This window comes from Narcine bancroftii, chromosome 12, assembly GCF_036971445.1.
Source record: "Narcine bancroftii isolate sNarBan1 chromosome 12, sNarBan1.hap1, whole genome shotgun sequence".
Lineage (NCBI taxonomy): Eukaryota > Metazoa > Chordata > Chondrichthyes > Torpediniformes > Narcinidae > Narcine > Narcine bancroftii.
This window is the reverse complement of record NC_091480.1, coordinates 33,656,020-33,680,934: the sequence shown is the minus strand read 5'-3', so window position 1 is coordinate 33,680,934 and position 24,915 is coordinate 33,656,020. Positions and strand designations below refer to the sequence as shown.

At 42.7% G+C, this 24,915-nt stretch overlaps 1 protein-coding gene across 3 annotated transcripts in view; it reads right to left on the bottom strand.

Moving 5' to 3' along the window:
* The window catches only part of LOC138747006 (apolipophorins-like), a 119,476-nt gene that overhangs the window by 8,689 nt on the left and 85,872 nt on the right, over positions 1 to 24,915 (bottom strand). For 2 of the 3 annotated variants that reach the window (XM_069905832.1, XM_069905833.1), the window contains exons 10-13: positions 12,924 to 13,089; positions 12,068 to 12,250; positions 3,046 to 3,198; positions 2,695 to 2,839 (exon numbers count right to left, since the gene is read on the bottom strand). In XM_069905832.1, coding sequence (XP_069761933.1) covers positions 2,695 to 2,839; positions 3,046 to 3,198; positions 12,068 to 12,250; positions 12,924 to 13,089 — 647 coding nt within the window. Of the gene's footprint in view, positions 1 to 2,694; positions 2,840 to 3,045; positions 3,199 to 11,882; positions 11,932 to 12,067; positions 12,251 to 12,923; positions 13,090 to 24,915 lie in introns of those variants that run through there. The other variant, XM_069905834.1, reaches the window with a different exon arrangement.

Below are 24,915 nucleotides of genomic sequence, written 5' to 3'. Positions count from 1 at the left end.
TGGACCCTCAGGTCAGGTGAAGAAAGGAGGAGAGGAGTGCAGTAGTGATTGAGGATTCAATAATTGGGGGACAGTTTAGTGGTTCTGGGGGAGAGATTGAGTATCTCCGATGGTCTGTTGCCTCCCTGCTGCCAGGGTCCAAAATATCTTGGATTGAGTTCTCCCGATTCTAAGGAGGGAGGGAGTGCAGCCAGATGGCATGGTCCATGTAGGGACCAGCGATGTGCATAGGAAGGGTGAGGAAGTCCTGCTCGGAGATTTAGGGAGTTAGGTGCAAAGTTGAAGCACCTGACCTCCAGGGTGGTGAGCTCAGGATTTCTACCCGTGCCATGTGCTGGTGAGGTTAGAAACGGGAAGGTAACACAGCTAAACATGTGGCTAAAGAGATGGTACAGGAGGGAGGGGTTCATGTTTCTGGATAATTGGGCCTGTTCCAGAGAAGGTGGGACCTGTTCTGACAGGACAGTTTGTATCTGAACGGGAGAGGGACTAGCACCCTTGCGGGTAGATTTACTAGTGCTGTTCAGGGAGGTGTTTAAACTAGATTTGCAGGGGGAGTGGATCCACAGTGATAGAGCAGATGGGGAGATGGAGGGTGGTAAGGGTCATGCGAGGACTGCATGTAAAGACAGAAAGCAGAGGATTGTAAATGATAATGATCTCAGATGTATCTATTTCAATGCGAGGAGTATTGTCGGTAAGGCCGGTGATCTTAGGGCATGGATTTGCACATGGGATTATGACATTATTGCTATTAGTGAGACTTTATTGCAGGAAGAACATGACTGGCAGCTCAATGTTCTGGGGTTCTGATGCTTCAGGTGTGATAGAGGGGGAGGGATGAAAGGGAGAGAAGAGGCATTGCTAGTTAGGGAAAATATCACAGCTATGCTTAGACAAGACAGCACTGTAGACTAGCCTATAGGTGGAATTAAGGAACGGGAGAGCACACTAATAGGCTTGTATTATAGACCACCCAGAAGTCCAAGGGAATTGGAGGTGCAAATCTGTCAGGAGATAACAGGGCATTGTAAGAAACAGGAAGTTGTGGTAGTAGGAGATTTCAACTTTCCCATAGTGTTATGGCTTGGAGTTTGTCAAATGTGTACAGGAAAATTTTCTAAATCAATATGTAGAGGTACCAATGAGAGAGGATGCAATACTTGATCTCTTATTAGGGAACAGGCAGGTCAGGTGGCAGAAGTATGCGTAGGTGAGCATTTTGGGTCCAGTGACCATAATGTCATTAGGTTTAAGTTACCTATGGATAAGGATAAGTCTGGTCCTAGAACTGAGATTCTAATTTGGAGAAAGGTCAATTTTGTGGAAATGAGAAAGGATCTCAGAGGAGTCAATTGGAATAAGCAGTTTTCTGGCAAGGATGTATCCGGCAGGTGGAAGGCCTTCAAGGGCGAGGTTTTGAGCTGAATAAGGATAAGGGAAGATTTGATAGAGGTTTACAAAATTATGAGCGGCATAGACAGAGTAAATGCAAGTAGGATCTTTCCACTGAGATTTGGAGAGATAATTACAGGTACATGATCCTTTATCCGGATTCCTTGGGGGTCAGTGTGTTCCGAGTTTCAGATTTTTCCGGATTTTGGAAAGCCCACCCGAATTGTGCTGCCGTATCCACCCCCACCCCCTTCCAGTCGCCCAGCCGTCTCCCCCAACCGTGGTCCCTTGGCCACCTCCCCCAACCGCTGGTCCCTCGGCCACCCGGATATCTCCCCCGTCCGCCGGTCCCTCAGCCGCCTTGACCGTCAGGGCGTCAGTTCCTCGGTCGTCCAGCAGTCTCCCCCAGCCGCCTCCCCCGACCGCCGGTCCCTCGGCTGCCCCCCAAACCGCTGGTCCACACTTGCCGGATTTTGGAGCTTTCCGGATTTTAGATGTCCGGATAAAGGATCGTGTACCTGCACAAGAGGACATGGCTTTAGGGTGAAAGGGGAAAGGTTTAGGGGGAACTTCTTCACTCAGAGAGTGGTGGGAGTGTGGAACCAGTTGCCATCTGATGTGATGGGTGCAGATTCAATCTTGAGTTTTAAGAATAAATTGGATAGATACATGTATGGGAGACGTCTGGAGGGCTATGGGATGGGACTAGATGGACAGACTAGAAAGGTCAAATGGCCTATTGTTTTAATGTTGTAGCGCAGGATTTACCCTGATCCCAATCACTGGCACTGTAAAGGTGTTGTGCTTACTGCTACATTAACTGGGCCACCCTAAAAGGGAATTGAACCCTGGTCTCCCACATGACAGGCAGGGATACTAACCACTTTACTACCAAGGATTTCTGGAAAGCAAAAAACATCAGGCCACTTTTCCTCAATTCGATTTTTAAAGTTAAGGATTTTAGTTGCTTTTATCACTTCTATCTACAGCATAAAGATTGTGTAATATTTTCCACTGTAAACTAAAATGGCTTCCAACTAAAACAAAAGATTTGGTAATATCGTTAATTGTCACAAACATGTAATTCAGTATAATAAAAGTAGCTACCAAGTGTTACTCAACGTAGCACAGAGCATAAAACAAAATGGAAGCAATAAAAATATTTGCTCATTTTTAAAACCAAGCTAACAATAATTATTTAATTGCTTAGTTGCTCTGTCCTGGAAGCCTCATCAGAAAATATGCATAAAGCGCAAATGAAATGCTTAACAACAAATTTAAGTGCATTAATATCCCAACCTTGGCTGGACCTTTCTTTCCGTAGAGTGAGGGCCACTTTTTCAAATAGCTTGTCACTGGGACATTTCATTAACATGAAGTACGCAGCAATTCGGAGCTCCACATCTTCATCTACTGCCTCATACAGGTGAACTAATGCAGTGCGCTAGAAGAACAAATAAAATCAGCAAGAGCAGAGATCCACATCAGGCAAACAGGTCAGAAGTTCCAGTAGTCACTTCCAAGTCAGTTTTGCATTCAACTCCAAATCATTTCTGTACACTTAATTAAAAAATAAAATTTAATAAAAGCAGACAAATTTCTCAAAATAAGGCTCCGTAGATAAATAACCTATCATGAATGTGATCTTACATCAACTTCGCAGGGAATTCGTCGGAAAGCGTGAATGGCTGCGAGACGCACTTGTAGCAGGTTAGTTTTAGACTGCACACACTTATTCAGCGTCGAGATCACAGTGCTGGCAGCAAGACCAGCATTTCCGATTGCTTTCAAGGAGAGCAGTACCTGGGGATTGTACAAAATCAAAATTCTAATTATTATTATTATTGGCGCAGTTAAAGAAATAAATATTCAGCCAGCAAATTTGGTTTCAATGACACACAATAGGACCTTGGGCTGATTTTCTGTTGCGGAAAAACGAGGTAGATTGGAAATGTCAGCACACATGGTTTTGTTTTCTACCTGGTCATTTGTGAATGTCCCGCAGGAGATAATCTGACTGTCTGAGGGAGCCCCCAGTAAATAAGGCACCCCGCTGGCAGTGGGAATTCAGGAAGTTCCCTACACTAAGCTGATGTCCCTAATATGATTTCTGGAACAGTGTCACTTGAATGCAGATGAGCAAATTATATGAGAACGAAAACACATTAGCTTCTACATAGCCCTTAGTTTCTTATTAATAATTCAGAGACAAAAAGACAAAAGGTTCAGAAACAAGCAAAATCTCTTCTAAAAGAGTTCATCACAACATTTATTTTTGTTATTTTGAAAAAATAAAGAGCAAACTATCATTTCTGGTGCTTAGTTTGAATTTACTTAGATTGAAAGTTTCCTCTTTGGATTTTTATTTGAACATTTTCAAGATTTTATTGATTAAATAACTTTATATCATACATCAGGTCAATAATTTATGATGTTGTGGCCATCACGGAGTCGTGGCTAAAGGATGGATGTCATTGGGACCTTAATGTCCAAGAAGAGGCAATTAAGCAGAGGGGGTGGCGTGGCTCTGTTGTTAAAGGAACAACATCAAATGATTAGAAAGAGGTGACATAGGATCAGAAAATCATTGCGGATTGAGTTAAGCAATAAGGGAAAATAGACGCTGTTGGCAGTTATATACAGACCTCCAAACAGTAGTTGGAATGTGAACAACCAACGACATCAATTGGAAAAGGCATGCACCGGAGGTGATGAGAGAGCTTAGAGTGAAGGACCATTAGGGGGCAGTGATCACAATATGATTGAGTTCAATTTGAGATTTAGCAAGGTAAAACTAAAGTCAGATGTGTCAGTATTTCAGTGGAGTAAAGGGAACTACAGAGGCATGAGAGAGGAACTGGCCAAAGTAGATTGGAAGGGGGCACTAGTAGGGAGGACGGCAGAGCAGCGAAGGGTGGAGTTTCTGCAAGAAATGAGGAAGGTGCAGATTAAATACAGACCAAAAGGTAAAATTTTTCCAATGGGAAAATATCACAACCGTGGCTGCCAAGGGACGTCAAAGCCAATGTAAAAGTGAGAAGGCATACAAGGAAGCAAAGGTGAATGTGAAGATAGTGGATTGGGAAGTTTTTAAAAACTTGCAGAAGGCCCCTAAAATCATAAGGGAAAAGATGGAGAATGAAAGTAAGCTAGCATATAATAGCAAAGAGGAAACAAAAACTTCTGCAAATATAAGAAGAGGGTAGGTTATAGGACCACTAGAAGATGATGCTGGAGAAATAATGATGAGAGGCGAGGAGATGTCAGAGGAATTAAATGAGTATTTTACATCAGTCTTCACTGTGGAAGACATTAGCAGTGGGCCAGATGTCGAAGGGTCTCAGGGAAGGGAAGTGAGTGCAGTTACTACTTCAAAGAAGAAGGTGCTCAGAAAGCTGAATAGCCCATCTAAGGATGGATGTCTCCCAGTCCAGATGGATTGCACCCAAGGGTTCTGAAAGAAGCAGTTTTAGAGATTGTCAAGGCATTAGCAACGATCTTTCAGGAATCAATAGATTCTGATATGGTCCCGGGAGACTGAAAAATTGCAAATATCACCCCACCATTTAAGAAGGGAGTGAGGTAGCCAAAATTATAGACTGGTTAGCCTGACATCAGTGGTTGAGAAGATGTTGGAGTTGATTGTCAAGGGTGAGGTTATGGAGTACTTGGAGGAACATGAAAAGATAGTTTCCTTTCAGGAAAATCTTGCTGGATAAACCTATTGAGACTTTTTGAAGAAGAGACAAACAGGCTGAGTAAGGGATGCCGTGAATTTGGATTTTCAGAAGGCCTTTGGCAAGTTGCTACACATGAGGCTATTTAACAAGATTAGAGCCCATGGTATAACAGGAAACATACTAGAGTGGGTAGAGCATTGGCTGATTGACAAGAAGCAGAGAGTTCAATACTAGGATCATATCTGGTTGGCTGTCAGTGCTAATGGTGTTCCACATGGGTCAGTGTTGGGGCCGCTTCTTTTTACATTGAATGATTATGGAATGAATGGGTTTATAACGAAGTTTGCAGATGATACGAAGGTAGGTGGAGGAGAAGGTACTTTTGAGAAAATACTAATCACAACTCCAAAAGTAGCATAGTTAATTTTTTTTCTCAACCTTTAGCATTGTAGCAGGCCTTCCGTCCAATTACACCAATTAACACCATTTGCACAAATACACCAATGAACCGAATAATCCCTTTTCATTTCAAATGGTGGGAGGAAACCCAAATACCCGGACTAAACCCACGTAGCCACCGGGAGAACGTTCAAATCCTTACAGATGGCGCCGGATTTGAACCAGAGTTGCTGACATTGTAACAGGCTTTGCGCCAACTGTGATGTTAATCACACCATAATTAATGATTGTGGGTGTTTTCTACTTCTGGTAGGATTATAAAATACCACAGGACATGTGATCTGTGTTTATGTCAGGCCCTTTGAAAACCAATTCACTTTGTCCCATTCCCTCTGTCGTTCCCACGCCCTGTATTTATTTCACCAATTCAATTTTGAAGGCTATTTTGGAACGTACTCCCACCATTGCAAGTGCACAGTTACTGGGTCACAGCTTAATTGTAGCTTAAATTCTTCTGGGTTTTTTTGCTGTAAATTTGAATCCTGCATTGATAGATACTTGCTCTAGTTCTTTTGTCTGTTAGCTTGAATCTGTTCTCCCTCATAATCAGTTGGCAACAGTAGTAAGAAATTAGGATTCTAAAAACAGTAGAGCTTCAAAATGGCATCTGCATTCATCTGCCCATTTGCAATGTTATTTCCTGCAGGAACTCAGTGGGGGCAGTTTACACACATGCACTGAAGGTCTGGCTGAAAACACACACAGGGAAGTGCATCTTAACAATGCCAGTGCTTCCATTGTGGAGCTTGTTAGTCAGCCAATGTCTTCTCTCAATCTCTCTTAGCTCGCTCAACACTTGATTAATAGCAGGCATGATCTCACCAACACTATTTAATGAGATGTTGCATTTTTATGATGAGTTAGTTGCTAGCTGACGTGGTATAAATATCTGATTCGATCTGCAAACGCTTCAAATCTGCAGGCAGTGACATGGCAAATGCTGAAGGATATTTGGTTATCTGAAGTCTCATTAACAAGCAAGTGATTGAATACATTAGTGGGCATTCCATGACTGGCAGAATAAACAGAGAATCCTTCCACAGAGATTGAAGAGGAGGTGGGTTGGGGGAACATATAACATAGCTGCCCAGTGTCTTCAAGGGACTATCTTTCTATCTGAATCTTAGGGTAGAACAACATAGATGACCTCTGGTCCAGTAAGGATGTCCTCAAGGAAAGCAGCAACATCTGCAGATGCAGTGATTTGCTTTTCTGGTGAGTTTCTCTTTTGCAGCTATTTTCTTTCCTTTTTATTGTTTCTTCTTTCTTCCCCTGTTCAGTTGCGTTCTTCTATTCATAGTTCTTTCGCCTGAGATTAATAAGACGTCAACACCTTCTTCAACCCCTTCCCCAGCCAGCCACTTATGTCATTCAGTCTCCCTCCACCACATCGCAGGTATTTCCCTTATATTCTCCGTACTGGGGTTCCATCTTTTCTCAGTTGTGTTGAAATGTTAACTGTGGACTTCCAGTTAGAGTGTGATATCGAGTAGACATCTCTATCACAGCTCCATACCTTCAGTAAATTTTTTCCCAATTTACTTTTTACAAAACTTTCGAAGTGGTGTCAAATTTCATACTCTGTGTTTGAAATGGGTATAAGAAGTGGAAAGATATTAAAAAAATGGAAAGAATGCTGATCCACAGCCAAACCCGATTACCGAGGGCTTCTCCAAAGCACCTCGAGAAATCAAAGCATTTATTGCCGCAGAATTTAAATGTCTAGAAGATAAGCTTTTGGCACTGGAGAATTGACTTGCACTGGTCTGCCAGTCTACTGAAGAACAGGGTGGACATTTAACCTCAGTTGAATCTACTTTAAAGGATTTGAAAGACCAGGTCAGCCACCTGGAAGATAACAACAAGAGACTAACGGCAAGAGTTGTTGATCTGGAACGTCGAAGTAGAAAGCAGAGATTGTGTATTAATGGCTTGGCTGAAGACTGTTATGCTTACCAAATTTTTCTCTGAGTTGTTGGTAACGGTGTTTGGGGATGATACGTTTCTGACGCCGCTGGAGCTTGACAGAGCACAACACTCACTATTGCCCAAGCCTAAACTGGGGGAAAAAAAACCACGCTTGGTGGTTACATGCCCGCACCAATATCGAACAAAGGAACTGCTGATTCGTGAAGCCCGCTGGAAAGGCGCACTGCGCTATCAAATCAAACAATTTAGAATTGTTGAAGTTTTACTATATCCTGAAGCTATGAGGCAGGGAAGTTGGAGTTATACAAGTGTGGATGAAAGCCTTTACTGCTGCTGCCAGCAAAACTACACATCTCTCTTCCAAACGGCAGCAAGAAATGGAGAAGCTCAGGGTATACTCGTAACCTCCTCGCTCACGTTACTGAATGGCACTCTTTTTTTCTGTTGATTGGCTGTTTTGAACCGATGATTGAATTTTAACATGTTAAAGGCTTTCACAGCGAAAGTATTGGAATGAATTTGGAGTGGTTGAAGGAAAAGAATTTGACACACTTTGGTTGTATTTGAGGTAAAAAATTGTCTTATTAAAATGGGATTAACAAATCTTATCTTGTAATATACTTAAAAGAAAATTTTGAGAAATGTTTATCTCTTTTTTTTTGATGTGTACTGTGATTTAGACTAAGCATAGCTTATTTTGGTCCGTTATGAGTAGCTTCAGGGTAATTGTTATTATTTTGCTGTCTCTCTGTGAAGGGTGTGTACATTCACCCCAGGACCCGCATGGGTTTAGTCCGGGTGCTCTGGTTTCCTCCCATCTCCAAAACATATGGGTTTAGGTTAATCAGATGGCGCAGGTTTCATGCGCTGGTAAGGCCGTCTACTGTGCTGTATCATTAAAATATAGCAGTCTGCAGTGCCTATTGTTACCAGTGCTAAGCAAAGGGTGGCTACTATAAGACCATAACACATAGGAACAGAAATAGGCTATTCAGCCCCACCATTTAATCATGAGCTGATGCATTTTTCCACTCAGCCCCAATGCCCGGCCATCTCCTCATAACCTGGCTAATCAAGGATCTCTCAATCTCTGCCTTAAAATACTACAGGTACACAATCCTTTATCCGGGCATCTAAAATCTGGAAAGCTCCAAAAACCGGCATTTTTTTCCTGATGCTGGTACAGTGGAGGGAGAGAGAGGGAGAGACAGCAGCACAACTAGGATGGGCGTGGGGGGGGGGGGGGGGGGGGGAGGGAGACGGCAGCGCGACTCAGGTGGGTGGGGGTAGAGAGACAGCAGCATGACTCGGGCAGGTGGGGGAGAGGGAGACAGCAGCGTGACTTTGGTGGGCAGAGGGAGGAGAGAGAGAGAGCAGTGTGACTCAAATGGGCGGGGAGAAAGAAACGGCAATGCGACAAGTGGGGGGAGAGACGGCAGCGCGACTCGGGTCGTGGGGGGAGAGACAGCAGCACGACATTGGTCATGGGGGGGAGAGACGGCAGCGTGACTCGGTTCATGAGGGGGAGAGACGGCAGCGTGACTTGGGTGGGCTTAAATCTGGGGCAGCTGGCTTATGTTCTGAAATCCAGAAAAATCCAAAATTTGGAACACACTGTCCCTCAAGGGTTCTGGATAAAGGATTGTGTACCTGCATGTGCACAATGCCTTGCATATCGTTGCAGGGTCTGCTGTCACCCTGCTACATGAAAACTGATAGGAGAAGCCACTGGCTTACTGAAGAAGTCTCCTGCTGCTGGACTGCTATGAGGTAGCCTACAGGAGTAGACCATTCAGCCCCTTGTGCCCGGTTTGTCATTCAATAAGGCCATGGCTGATTTTCCACCTCAGTGCCACCTTCCTGCACTAAATTCATATTCATGAATCCCTTAATATCTGAAGATCTATCAGTCTATGTCTTGAATACATTCAGCACCTATTGAGCAGATAATTCCAAAGATTCTCCATTGACTGGGTAAGGAAAACTATTCTCATCTCTGACTGAAATGGCTAACCCTTGTTATGATAACATGACCCCTAGTTCAAGACACTCCAGTGAAAGAAAATAAAAGCCTCGCACTGGAGACCTTGAGGGACAGAGCAAGTTGACTGGCCCCTCAGCCCATCAAGTCCCCACCTTCTCTCAACTACCTATTTATGCTAAACCTACATCAATCCCATTTTTTATGCTCCCCATATTCTCAACTTCCCCCAAGATTCTACCACTCGGATCCACGCTCGAGACAATCTGCAGTGGCCAATTATCATGTAGGAGGAAACCGGAGATTAGGGCTGCTCTCTGCTGAGATTTGTCATTCATTCTGTCAAGCCTCTTAGGGGCAGCACAGTTAGCGTTGAGGTTAGCACAATGTGGTTACAGCGCCAGTGATCGGCACTGGGGTTCGAATCCTGCACTGTCTGTAAGGAGTTTGTACATTCTTGGGTTTTCCTGGGTGCTCTGGTTTCCTCCCGCCATATAAAAATAATGTACTGGGGGTATACGTCAATTAGGTGTAATTGGGCGGCATGGGCTGAAACAGCCTGTTACTGTGCTGTATGTCTAAATTTTTTTTTTAAGTCATCTCTCATTCTTAATTCAGCTGCCCAACTGTTCGTGAGCATAACGTGCCTTGAATTCACTACAAAAATAAAAGCTGTCCAACATAACCATTTCCTGGGCCAACTGCCAGCTCTTCTCCAAAGATAGTGGATTTTTCTTTTACGATGTGCTGTCTGCTCTCAAGCAGCGTGGGTCTGTCTTGGCAGCTGCAAGCCACTCCTGACTCTGACCCAACTGCTAATGTAACCAGTGTGATCGTACAGATTCTATCACCAATGTGTATATGTACAGATTGTAGTGAAGAATGACTGTGATTGGCTGAGAGTGTAGCCACACCTACTGGCAGGTCTTAAAGGGTTGCTCCTAGCCAGATCAGGTCATTCTGGACTGGTCGACCTACATGAGATATGCTCCAGTCTTCTAGTTAATAAAAGCCTTGGTTTGGATCAACAATCCTTTGATTCTTTCGACACGCTCTACAACCAGACAATCAACAGCCTGGCCTGAACAGAACAGGCAGTACAAATTTCTCCTGCCTCCACTGCAGTTGAACGGCAGGATAACTGAGCTTTGCCACTCCTGCAGCCACTTTTAGAGGCTATTTAACCCCAGTATAGCTTTTATTCTATTTACTCGCTATCATTCTAAGAACAGAGTCTGAAGAAGTTGCCTCATTTAGAGAACATTTGGTCTCGGAATTTAATTCCAAAAACTTGGAAGAATAATTTTATTCCATCAAATAGCTCAGCTTTGAAAGCATTTTGAAGTAAGACCAGAAGCAATTGTGCAAAACCTTTAAATAGACATGTTAGAATGTTTTCCCTGTTTTATTGAAATCAAAGAAATTCCTACTTTTGGCTTCACGTTCTATGCATGCCATTATTTCCAATATAAATGACAGTTGCAAGGCACAAGAGTGCTTATGAAGTGCAAGTTTTTACAAGTTTTATTTTTACCTACAAAGCAGTTAGCTTTCCCAGGCCATTGAAAGCTTGAGTGCTAAACAAACTGAAGATAATCCAAGAAAATCCAAACAAATTGAGAATTGATCAATGTAGCTTGAGGCAAATTACATGTTGCACATAAATCCAAATGAATACTTAGAAATGCAGAGTTGTGCTAATTCGTCTGTTGGCAGCACTGTTTTATCTTATCATACTGACTTATTATGATACAGAAAGAGATCATTTGGCCCATAAGGTTCATACAAAGGATGTCATCAGTTCTGTTCCCCTGCTTATTCCCCTTTAACTTTGCAACTGATTCTCTCCCCACGCCCAGTAAACATGACCATTTAGTGAAACACGAAAGTCTGCAGACACTGTGATTGAGGCAAAAATCACAGAAATGCTGGAGGAACTCATCAGGTCTTGCAGTCCATAGGATGAGATCCTGGAGGAGTCCAAACGGGGAGGTCTGAAAACGGAGCACTTGATGGTGCTGGAGGCAAGTGGCCAGGAAGGACATGTGGCTGTGGAGGTGAGCCTGGGTGAGTATGGTCACTATGTCAGGGAGTGTAGAGAGGGACCAGTGAGAGAGGCTCATGCCCATTAATGATCATTAAGTAAAGCAAATTGAAGGGCTGATCTCCTACCAATAGTCTACCATTCGTTGCTTTAATTTAAAAAAAATCCTTTACCACTTTTTTGCAAATCCATACTCGGAAGTTATTGAATATTTCCAATAATTCCTGTATTTGTTAAATATATGCTTCTTAAAATGTTTTTGCTTAGTGAGAAATTCATAAAAAATAGCTCAAAGAAAGATAATTAGATTCTATTCTATGTACATTTCCTTCAAAACCATGTATAAAGAGGATTGGATGTTGTAAAACATGAAGGCTTACTGTTGAATGCCTACCTGGACTAAAACAGAAAATGCTGGAAACACTCTGCAGGTCAGGCAGCATCTGTGGAAAGAGAAACAGGATTAACGTTTCAGGTCAAAGACCCTTTATCAGACCGCTCGTTTAAGTGTTTCCAGCATTTTCTGTTTTAATTTCCGATTAGCAGTGTTGGTAGTTCTTTTGATACCCATATTCTTACCTTTTCCCTTTTGTCAGATTCCCGTGCTTTGCAGTTTCCTTGCGTGTAACTTTCCAGAAGTTTCATGAATGCCTGTACCTCGGGTATCACTTGACATCTTCTGTTTTTTGAACAAAAGTTATGAACCAGTGAAGAAGCTCCAAGAAATGTCTGCCGACTTGTATCTGGTGATTCCATCAGAGCCTGTAAATTAAAGCCTATCAGACTCACAAGCCAGGCACTGTACAATAATTGAAGAATGATAATCACACACACAAAGTTCATTCCTACTCTTCTTCTGTTCTGTACAGTTCATTACTATTTGTTCAATAATCCTGACCTGCTCACTCTAACTCAATCCAATACAGTGATCAACTCCGTTAGATTACGCTCATTTTCTCTTTCTCCACCTTCAACACAGCCTATTAAATACAAGATGCTGTTTTGAACCAACAGAACATGGGAATTAAATCATAATTTAGAGGTTGGCAACAGAGAAAATAAACATAAAATTATAGTAAATTATTATGCTATTTCAAGTGGTCAAATGGTTTGCTGACACCATTAACCCAAGGGGATCAGTTACCCCTATCTCCTCTGACCTCAATCCAATTCTTAACCTCTTGCTGCCTCTTCATGCCTTCACGAGAGACTAGCAGTTATAGCACTATATAAATTATAATTAAAAGTAAGCATAATTTTATCGTCTTCATAAAATTGCCCCAATCTCAAAGGCAAATTAGGAAGTGTTGAATTTATTATAGATTGTTGCACCTTTGAATTTAGTCCAATCAGCTCTTGCTCACGTAACAAGTTTAAACCATATTCAAAATATAAATCATTTTACAACAGAGTTTAATGGAAAGCAACTTCTCACAGTAATTATCGTGATCATCGATGCCGTTGGTGCTGGAATGAAAGCCAGGGACCAGAGAAAGGAGTCTGTTCTCGCTTTATCCAGTTCTTTAGACAGAATGATTTCTGTCAGGAAACTGATACATGCTTCGGTTCCACAGGCCGGGAAAGTATCCACCAAAGGCTGCCTAAAAATGCACAAGGGACAGTGTCAGTCAGTTCGTCAATATTCCCCTTCAAGGGCCCTGATACTAGGAATCCAGAAAGAATGTGCCACAGTTCAGGCAGCCTTGACTCTGGCGGAAAAAAAACCCAAGATTTAATTCTTGTATCACACCCCATTTTGCTTAATTCTGGGCCTTTTTCTAAGGGCCCTAATCCAGATGATTAGAGAGCTCCAGGTAATTAATGCTTCCTGTAGTGACACCATTATTTCATCAGCTTGGCCCCTCCTACAATAGAGCATCCGTGAGTGGTTATGTCAGAGGTTAAAACCTTGTGTTTATGATTTATGGTTGTTTTATGGATTAATAGTTTTTGTAGAGTTACCATATGATGACATATGTCGTAATATCCAAGCAGATGAGGAACTCGTTCTTATTATTGGAAGAACAGTGGAAGGAGAGTAAGCTCAGTAGAGAAACTTTTCTTTGAGTTTATCATTATTATTCTTCATGATTTTTATTCATTATTAATCATGTATTATCATTTTAAATCATTTATATTTGTTTGAAGTTGAGTTCTGTTATCATTTACAATATGCTTTGTTCTACCTATCACATTATGAGAACGTTCATTGGCTTTTATCAACAAAAAATTAAAGCTCTTTACAGCTGCAATTACAAAGTTTGATTTATTTGGATGAATAAGATACAATTCGGAATATCGAGGCTTACTTTTCTTGGAAGGTGACGTGTTTTGAGATTTAGAAGCTGGGAAGTGGCATCTCCACATACCACCGTCAAGCACGGAATCAACTGTGAAAGCAACATTAATGTTACTTATAGAGCCCCAAGGCAAAAATTATCTGCAGGACTTTCCAATCCCTATTTTTCAGTCATTTATTTTAAGAGCTGAAAATCACAAACTGGGGATATGAAAAGAAACAAACTTCTTTTTAAAAAAAAAAATAATAGCAAATTTTCCATGACACAGCATGAAATGGGCAACCTTGGGCAATGAAACACAAAAGTCCACAGACACTGTGATTGCAGTAAAAAGAGATGCTCGAGGAACGAGGCCATCTCGCAGCATCCATAGGAGGTAAAGATATATTACTGATGTTTTGGGCCTGAGCCCTTCCTCAAGGAGTAAGCAAAGAATGGGGAGGCATCAGAATAAAGACTAAAGAATGGCAGGGGGAGGACTCCAGACCAACAAAAGGTGTTAATTGGGAATGATGAGAGCTAAGGTGAAAACTGATTTTGGAGCATGGGGAATTATTTGGCGTTATACCCTGCAGCATGTATCATTCAATTTCCAGTGCAGAGATATTTTGGGTTTGCGTCTTAAATATCTTGTGATAGTGAAATGAAATACTTCACTAACTGCTGCAGGAAGCGAGGTTTTCCCATGAAGAGAAGCTTGTGCATGCCAGGTTCCATGTCAAAAGAAACCAACATTATCTGCCTAGCTTTCTTTAGTCTTTTTCCTTTAGTCACAAAATGGCAATTAAATCCTATATTCACTTAATTTCTCTGAGACAAAGAAGGAATAATTAAAACCATCATATTTAATTCATCAGGGATAGTGTGATAGTGTATATCGACATATATATAAATATATATATATATAGATATATATAGATATGTTTTTGGGAGATAAATTGGGAAAGGTTTGTAGAGTAAGTTAGATACAAACACTTTAAAACAGATCTTATTTGAAATACTGGAGCTCTGATAATGCGAGATATATCGAGGCCTCAGAGCTCTTGCAAGAGCTTTGAAGTGTGCTCAAGACACTTCACAAATCGATTGTTGTTTACAAAAGGCAACAGATTAAAGATCTTGCTGGTGCCACAGATTGTCTGGAAGAGAACTTGTTGTTCCAAGAGGGTCATGTGGTTTTGCAAGCAGAGAGAGTCAAACAGGGCTTTCTCTCTGAGAGAGACAGACAGACAGAGATCACTTGTACGGTGTTACAGCCAGTAACAGCAGCTGGGACTGGAACAGGTCAAGCTGGCAAGCTTATGGAAAGCCCATTTGTAAGATGGCCTGGTCGAACCCATTGTGGTTCATGCAAGAGAAGAGGACTGCTATCTAATGTTTCACTTGGAATAAGTGAAACAAGAAGGAACTCTGTGTGACCTGAAAGAAAGAGGTTATCATCTGAAGAACCCTGAAAGGGGCAAGTTTCATCAGCAAGACACTGAGGTGACTAATGGAAGTACCACAGTTGTGCATGTCCTGGAGCAACAAATCTCTCTCTGAAAATCGACAACAAAGCCTGGTGAACTTTTTAAATGTTAAATTCTGTGCACAGTATAAGAATTGCCTGCGACCACTGCACTTGGAGGAATGAGAAATGAGATTGGACTGTGAACCAAAGAACTTTTCTGAACTTACACACACATTACATATACATCCGCTTAGAATTAGAAGGGGGTTAAGTTAGGTTAAGTAAGTTAATAGTGATAAGTTGAAGTTTGATTCTATTTTCACGTTTAAAGATAATTAAAAGCAACTTTTGTTTAAGTAACCATTTGTCTTGGTGAATATCTATTGCTGCTGGGTTTTGGGGTCCTCTGGGCTTGTAACGAGTAAATTAATATTGAAGATTCTTGAGTGTTCTTCCTTTATTTTCTGCTTGTCCATCTCATCCCAAATAAGGATATCCTTTTGTTTTCGGGCAAAGTTGTAGTTTTGCACTTCTACTAGAGCCTCCTTTTTTTTTGTGATAACGTGGTGAGATGGCAGTATTCCAAGTGAAGTCTAAGGTTCTATACAAGTTTAATCTAAGTTCTTTGCCTTTCAAATCCTTAGAAGTAAATACCTGTGTTTGATTTGCTTTTTCCAACATTGTAATAATGTTACTTGTATTTTGCTTTGCATCTTTATCACTGAGATCTCCTGGTATGCCAACCCACATCAAGCTCCTGTCAAGCAATCAGTGCGTTCATTTTTCTGACCAAAGCACATCATCTCACATTCATACTAAAATCCATTTGCAAATTTCATCATCGTGGCTTGGCTTCACAAATGAAGATTTAGGACAGGGGACCGTCCACATCTGCTGCAGTCTCGCTGGTGGCTGACAAGGCCAGTGTGGGACAGACAAGTCCAATTTCATATCTGTGCTATAAATATGTAAACTGGAGGAGGAGCACCCAATATTTCAGTCGGACTGCATTAATGACAACTTCTCTGGTTTTTGCTAGCCTCCTCCCTGTTCTTCCTCAATCTTCTCCATCCCTCTTGTCTTCTTCCCTCCAGCTCTCCACCCCCTTCCCTCTCCATATGCAGAGCCACCCCCTTCCCCCTGTTTACTGATGTGCCCTTCCTCCCTTATCCATCTATTACCTCTTGCCTTTGGGATGGTACGCAGCCCCCTGCCCCTCCCACCATTTCATATGGGCGCCTTCCCACATTTTGTCCATACCTTGACGAAGGGCTCGACCCCAAAATGACAGTTGTGTATCTTTTGTCTTTGCTATATAAAGGACACTGCTTGACCTGCTGAGCTTCTCCAGCTTTGTGTTTTCATTTCAACCTTGGTATCTGCATAATTTCAGGTTTTACTTGATATTTTTTCGTGCATTGTTGATATATATATAATCAACAGCAGTTTCTAATTTAGTGATTATACACAACATTTTTACATTGTATTTGAATTTCATGATTTGGTTGGAAATAAATAAACATGTGCCCAGTGTTCAATTGGAGAAAATTTTGGCTTGATCTATGCTGCTGTTTGATGAGTTATCTTCCAAAGACGGGAAGGCTCTGGCCAAAGAAGGTGGTGAAGTTGTAAAGACGAGGGAAACCCAGAATTCTGAGGGAACTGCCCACGTGTCCATGAACAGCACCACTGGAGGTGATTTGTTCAGAAATCTAGTTACTATACAGCTGATGATCAATTTAACACAAATGAAATTTATGTTGCTAACATTCTCATTTCTTCCAATTGCATTGGCTACATCCTTACTAATACATCTGGCCAACCCACTTTTAAATAACTCGATCTAATCAATGAGATAAATTCAAGTTATTCCCACTTTTTAAGCATTCATGTAGCCTTGGTTCTAAATTATCCTCCTGCCTGCCATCTGTAGGTGCTGATTAGAAATCGTCAGTTAGCTCAGAGGCCACAGAACTGGAGTAAAATCAAGTCGTGGTCAACCCTGAAACATTATCTGGGGGACTGGCTAGCTGTTAATTATACAGTTAATTGGGCGCAAACTCAGAGGTCATTTCGCTGAGCACCTTTGGTCTGTCCGTACTAGTGATAGAGATCTCCCAGTGGCCAACCATTTCAGTTGGTTAACCCTCCCACACAGACATGCCTGACTATAGCCTTCTGTACTATCCCACCAAGACCACCCACAAATTGGAGGACCAGATTTTCCATCTGGGCACTCTTCAGCGGGATGGCATTAACATTGACTTCTCCAGTTTCTGCTCACCTACTCTCTGTTCTCCCTGCCTTCCCTTTCCCCTTGTCTTCTTTCCCCAAGCTCTCCACCCTCTTCCCTCTCTATTCAGCGCCATCCCCCCTCCCCCTGCTTGCTGCCGTGCCCTCCCTCCCTTCTCCACCTATTACTTCCTGCCTTTGGGACTGTGCTCCTCCCCCCTCCCCCACCATACCACTTTGTTTGGCGCATGCTGACATTTTGTCCACACCTTGACGAAGGGCTTGGGCCTGAAATGTCATATTAGCGAAATAAAATATACCATTTGACAATCTGAATTTCTGCACCATTGTGTTTTTACTTCAACCATGGTGTCTGCAGACCTTTGTGTTTTCACTTTCAGTTATACAACTCAGATATAGCACCTAATAGCCTGAATGCACCTCGGAAGCAAAGCTGGCTCAGGCCTGGTCAGTACTTGGAGAGGAGACCGCCTAGGATCACCAGGTTTCTGTGAGGGGCGCTGGACAAAGTGGCAACTCTCTGTCTGCCTTGCAGTAGACAAAGTTAAGGAGTTTCGTGTATGTTACTTTATAAATGTGACAATAATGGGACCTTTATCTTTACTGGCCATTCAGCCCACTATTCCTGTGCGGATCTTTTTGCCCATCTTGACCGATCCCCTTTACTTGCAGTCGGGCCTTAGGTAAAATAAGGACGGGAAACCAAGAAATGACACCAGCTAAGAAAACTACATGGAGCAAACAACCTGCTGGTCAAACAGCCTCTGTGGGAGAAAAATAATTGGAAGTCTCGGGCCAGAACTCTTCATCGAGACTGTTTTGGGCCAGAAATGCTTCATTTTTCTCCCACGGGTTCTGCTTGAATTCCTCCAGCAGATTGCTTGTTGCTCCAAATTCCAGCATCTGCAATCTCCTGTGTGTCCGAAGAAAATTCTACGCTCCTTTACCCCTTTAAGCAGTGAATTTGTTATTTCAGTACGATTGCATGCAAGTTGAAAAATAAAACTGATCTCCCTGGGCAGACTCGCATTTCCTCGAGCTTGTCAGCAGTTGAAGGAATGAAGTTGAACTAATCAAAGATGAAAATCCTCGCAGATTGCTTTCTAAATTCTAAGAAAATTGTGCTATATGACCTCATCTTGCAGTCTAAGATGGCAATTCAACTGCTTAGTTGCAGGCGCACAGCAAAGCCAATAATAATGTTCTCATTGGAGTTTCTATTAGTCAGTGTTATCAATAAATAAATACAAACTAACTGCAGAAAGTCTAAAACACAAGGGAATGTCCAATAATATTTGTTAAGAAATATTTGCAGGCCAGGATGGATATTTTGCATCAGCTTCCTGCCACGCATCTTCAGGCGTCATTAAGAAGTTGAGTGTGATGAGCACAATGAATGAAACTGCATGACCATGGCATTCTCCATGTTTGATACTCCAATATATTTCACTGCAATCCAGTCACAGAATGATAGAGCACTACAGCATAGAAACAGGCCCTTCAACCCATCTAGTCCATGCCAAACTGATAGCCCTCCGTTCCCCTCCCATCAACGAACCTGTCCAAATTTTTCTTAAATGTCAAAATTGAGCCCACATTCCTTTCTCCTAATGTTCTCCTAAACATCTCACCTTTCACCTTACCCTATGTCCTCTAAATCTTGTCTCACCTAACTTCATGGAAAAAGCCTGCATGCATTTACTTTATCTATACCCCTCAATTTTATATACCTCTATCAAATCTTCCCTCATTATTCTACTCTCCAAGGAATGAAGTCCTAATTTGCTTGACTTTTGAAAGCAAAATCAGCTCAATGCCGGCGTCAGATGATGTCATCTCATGCCGGGGATTGACGGCCTTGACCCCAGCATCTGCAGATGCCAGCGTTGCAATCAGGCAAGTGTAAAATGGGTAATTGCATTGTGAGATTGAAATGACCCAAGTTTTTGTGTGAGTGTTGGAACGTGAAGGAAGAAAAGATTAAAATGAAGGTATAAACTTTACCATGGGAAAGTTGCAGCAGGAGCGAAAGAGGAAATAAATAGCAATAGCGAACAATTTTTAAACAGCATGGGAAAATTGGTAGCTCTATAGCACACAATTTATAAAGACTGTGGGAAAAACCAATGGGGGACATGACTTCCCAGAATGCCATGCAGCAGGGAAACCTCTCCATGAGTGCCCTGTGCAGGCAGGCATACTTCCCTTTCTCTGCCGCATGGCATTCTGGGAGGGCAGGTCCACCATCGCTTTTCCCCCCACGGTATTTATAAATTGTATGCGATGGTGCTACCAACTTTCCTACACTATACAAATCGTGCGCTATAGCACTACAAACTTTCCAACGCTATACAAGTTGAGCTTAATTGTGCTAACAACTTTTCCACCCTGTTTAAAAACTGTCTGCTATTGCTTTCCCACGGTCCCCTATAAAGGTTTATATAGGTGGGCACAACAACAGGAGCTGAAGGGCTCATACTTTGCTGTACATAAAGCTTAATTATGTTATAATTAGCCATGATTAATTTTGTTCAAATATAAGATCATAATATGTTACAGGATTTAAGGCAGATCCACCATCGCTCAATGCATCTTGACGTCACCGATAACCCCAGGGATAGCTCCTTGCAAGTGTGAAAGCGTTCAGTGTCCCAGTTAGGAGTGATCATGTCTTTCTTTGGCTTGGCTTTGCGGACGAAGATTTATGGAGGGGGTAAAATGTCCACGTCAGCTGCAGGCTCGTTGGTGGCTGACAAGTCCGATGCGGGACAGGCAGACACGGTTGCAGCGGTTGCAGGGGAAAATTGGTTGGTTGGGGTTGGGTGTTGGGTTTTTCCTCCTTTGCCTTTTGTCAGTGAGGTGGGCTCTGCGGTCTTCCTCAAAGGAAGTTGCTGCCCGCCAAACTGTGAGGCGCCAAGATGCACGGTTTGAGGTGATATCAGCCCACTGGCGGTGGTCAATGTGGCAGGCACCAAGAGATTTCTTTAGGCAGACCTTGTACCTTTTCTTTGGTGCACCTTTGTCACGGTGGCCAGTGGAGAGCTCGCCATATAACACGATCTTGGGAAGGCGATGGTCTTCCATTCTGGAGACGTGACCCACCCAGCGCAGCTGGATCTTCAGCAGCGTGGACTCGATGCTGTCGACCTCTGCCATCTCGAGTACTTTGACGTTAGGGATGAAAGCGCTCCAATGAATGTTGAGGATGGAGCGGAGACAACACTGGTGGAAGCGTTCTAGGAGCCGTAGGTGATGCCGGTAGAGGACCCATAATTCGGAGCCGAACAGGAGTGTGGGTATGACAACGGCTCTGTATACGCTTATCTTTGTGAGGTTTTTCAGTTGGTTGTTTTTCCAGACTCTTTTGTGTAGTCTTCCAAAGGCACTATTTGCCTTGGCGAGTCTGTTGTCTATCTCGTTGTCGATCCTTGCATCTGATGAAATGGTGCAGCCGAGATAGGTAAACTGGTTGACCGTTTTGAGTTTTGTGTGCCCGATGGAGATGTGGGGGGGCTGGTAGTCATGGCGGGGAGCTGGCTGATGGAGGACCTCAGTTTTCTTCAGGCTGACTTCCAGGCCAAACATTTTGGCAGTTTCCGCAAAACAGGACGTCAAGCGCTGAAGAGCTGGCTCTGAATGGGCAACTAAAGCAGCATCGTCTGCAAAGAGTAGTTCACGGACAAGTTTCTCTTGTGTCTTGGTGTGAGCTTGCAGGCGCCTCAGATTGAAGAGACTGCCATCCGTGCGGTACCGGATGTAAACAGCGTCTTCATTGTTGGGGTCTTTCATGGCTTGGTTCAGCATCATGCTGAAGAAGATTGAAAAGAGGGTTGGTGCGAGAACACAGCCTTGCTTCACGCCATTGTTAATGGAGAAGGGTTCAGAGAGCTCATCGCTGTATCTGACCCGACCTTGTTGGTTTTTGTGCAGTTGGATAATCATGTTGAGGAACTTTGGGGGGCATCCGATGCGCTCTAGTATTTGCCAAAGTCCTTTCCTGCTCACGGTGTCAAAGGCTTTGGTGAGGTCAACAAAGGTGATGTAGAGTCCTTTGTTTTGTTTTCTGTACTTTTCTTGGAGCTGTCTGAGGGCAAAGACCATGTCAGTAGTTCCTCTGTTTGCACGAAAGCCGCACTGTGATTCTGGGAGAATATTCTCGGCGACACTAGGTATTATTCTATTTAGGAGAATCCTAGCGAAGATTTTGCATGCAATGGAGAGCAGCGTGATTCCCCTGTAGTTTGAGCAGTCTGATTTCTCGCCTTTGTTTTTGTACAGGGTGATGATGGTGGCATCACGAAGGTCCTGAGGCAGTTTTCCTTGGTCCCAACAAAGCTTGAAAAACTCATGCAGTTTGACATGCAGAGTTTTGCCGCCAGCCTTCCAGACCTCTGGGGGGGATTCCATCCATACCTGCTGCTTTGCCACTTTTCAGTTGTTCGATTGCCTTATATGTCTCATCCTGGGTGAGGACCTCATCCAGCTCTAGCCTTAGGGGCAGTTGAGGGAGCTGGAGCAGGGCGGAATCTTGGACTGAGCGGTTGGCACTGAAAAGAGATTGGAAGTGTTCTGACCATCGGTTGAGGATGGAGATCTTGTCGCTGAGGAGGACTTCATACATGAGTGATCATGTATGAAAACGCAAACCCCCATTCCTATCCCAGGACAGTGTGAAAGGGGGTTATCAGAGACTCTGATGTGCGTTCACCATCGTATTTTTTTTTAGAACTTACATTTAGTTGATAAGGTGGAATTTAACAATTAAAACTACTTTCTCTGAAAGGCTGAACTTTCTGGTTGGAACAGGCTGGCTGTGATGTACTTTTCCCAGGTCCAGCTAATGAGAGGTTTGGTGAAGCTCAAATTTTCCTTGTTGCTATTACATCTAAAAATATAATTATTCAGAGATCCATTAGGTAAAAATAAAGAACCATTATCCTAAATTATCAACTTAAAAAAAAAACTGGTGGACTGTTTGGAGTTAAACAAGGCAGTGCAAACGACCTGCCTCGTGAACCCTGTAGAACAAGGAATGCAGCCCCATTGAAATTAACAGGAGGGAATGATTGCTCGAGCAAAAGGAAGTGGATTATTTGGTTCGATTAAATTCCAATGGTTAAAATTCTTTTTGTGATTAACTTTTTTAAAATTAAAAATAATTTTAATAGAACTTCGTGAATGTTTGAGATTGTCAAAGGCATTCAAAACATTCAACACCAGTTCCAGCGAAGGGCGTGAAATGTAAACTGTTACCCTTTCCACAGATGCTGCCTAATCTGTTGAACAATTCCAGCATCTTCTAGTTTTAATTTAGGTTTCTCGCATCTGCGGTTGTTGATGTTGAAAACCTTCAGCTGTCAAAACCATTATGGGAGTGCAATTGACCACGTCTCCTCAGAGTGTCCCTGGTCTATTCCTTACTCGGAGGTGTGAGGATGGTTCTGGTTGCTGCTAAGGATGTAGGATTGGAGAGATTATCGTGGAAAAAATATTAGCACTGATCATATTTCCACGTTTTGACATCACTATCTGATATAGGGACACCAATACCCAAGCGTAAAGCCCTCCAAAAGATAGTAGACACAGCCCAGGACATCACAGGAAAAACCCTCCCCTCCATTAAATGCATCAACAGGGAATGCTGCCATCAGAGGGCAGCAGCAATCATCAAAGAACCACACCACCCAGCAAATGCTCTGTTCTTGCTGCTGCCATCAGGAAAGAGGTACAGGCAGGAGTGGAGTGCTAATTTTTTAGGTGCCGGAGGTACCCGAGCTGCCCCATTGAGGTGTCTGGAGTGACCCTATGAGGTGCTGGAGCTGCCCCCTGCTGGAGCTCCAGCAGCACTGTACCCCTGAGTATAGCTGCCACAAGACTCATACCATCAGGTTCAGGAACAGCTGCTACCCCTCCCACCATCAGACTCTTCAACGACAAACTCAGTCAAGGACTCTTACTTGTGCACTTTATTGATTTTCTTTGTTCTCTCTGTATTGCACAGTCCATTTGTTTACATTCATTATCTGTTTATAGTTCTTTTATTTGTTTACATGTTTACACTGTGTACAATTCATTTTTGCACTACCAATTGGTGTTAATTCTGCCTGGCCCACAGGAAAAAGGAATCTTAAGGTTGTATGTGATGTAATGTACGAACTCTGACAATAAATCTGAAATCAGAATTTAACTCACTTTTACAGCTCTAACTGAAGGACCAGGAATTGCTGGAATTGAACATTTACCCCTATGTTGGAGACTGTGTGCAAGCATAATCAGAAATCTCAAATTTGCATGCCCCTCCATGCAATAATTTCTGCAACTCCCCTCTGACGTTAAACTCCCCAAGCACCCCAATATGGAGCACAAACCCCAATAGTTACATCGGGGAACCGGCGCTAGAATTGCAGCCCATCTCTATGTACACTCAAAAGAAAACTGACCCTCACTAGCTTTCGCTCTCCCCCGTCCCGGAATCGTACCTCTTTTGCAAGATTGCAAACTCCCCGGCTAAGCATTCAGCCCAAGCTTTTCTTTCGTTACCTAGTCGAGTGAGGGCACAAAGTGAACCTTGTCAACTCTGCAAAGGCCCACTTCCTGCGCTGAGAGCACTCCTGCAGCTGCAATGTGTGCCAGCACAATTATGCTTGCGCACAAAGAGCTTGTTTATTTTAACCACATATGCTTGGACTTGTCTGCTACCCAGGACTAGAAGGTGCTCCGTTTTAAGTCATTTCATAAATGCAAGTCTTTCTTTATTTGGGTTCTTACTGAATGTGAAGTAGGCAAGTGAAAATCTACCCAAGGCTTCTATCCAGCTTGTTCTCTGTTATCAGTAATGTCCATTCAAAATATGATACATTATTTAACCCTTTTGGAAGAGTTAGTACTCCACCCTTTGGTCAGCTTGGTTTCCCCAGGGATAGAACTCAGCTGAGCAGCTGAACAGTTGCCGCTTGGTCAGCCAGAAAAAGGAAAAATAAATTGGACAAAGATCAATTGTTAAATAATCTCCACCAGCCACAGAATCAACTTTCATCTGGCGAGGATTGAAAATATAGACATGTTTAAATATGCAGGCTGTGAAGGCTTACATTGCCTATTTCCTTGTAAGTCATTCATTTCTTTCTTGCCAAACTTACCAAGAAATTATAAAGATTATCCTTTATAATTTAGAATTTGACCCTCATGCCAAGATGTTAAATTCTTGGTTTGAGAGGTCAATCCAGTATTGAGTCCAGTGCTGAGAGATTATTGTTTTCCCGAGGCTATTGTCCTTCAGAAAATGAATGATAATCCATCAAATCTTGTGTTTCAATGGGCAACATAGATCCATTTGTGTTCATTCAAGTGGAAGTCACCAATATTTTGCCCTAATAGTACCAAGAGTGTGCTTTACATCTTGGGTTCTTGCTGTGTAATAATGA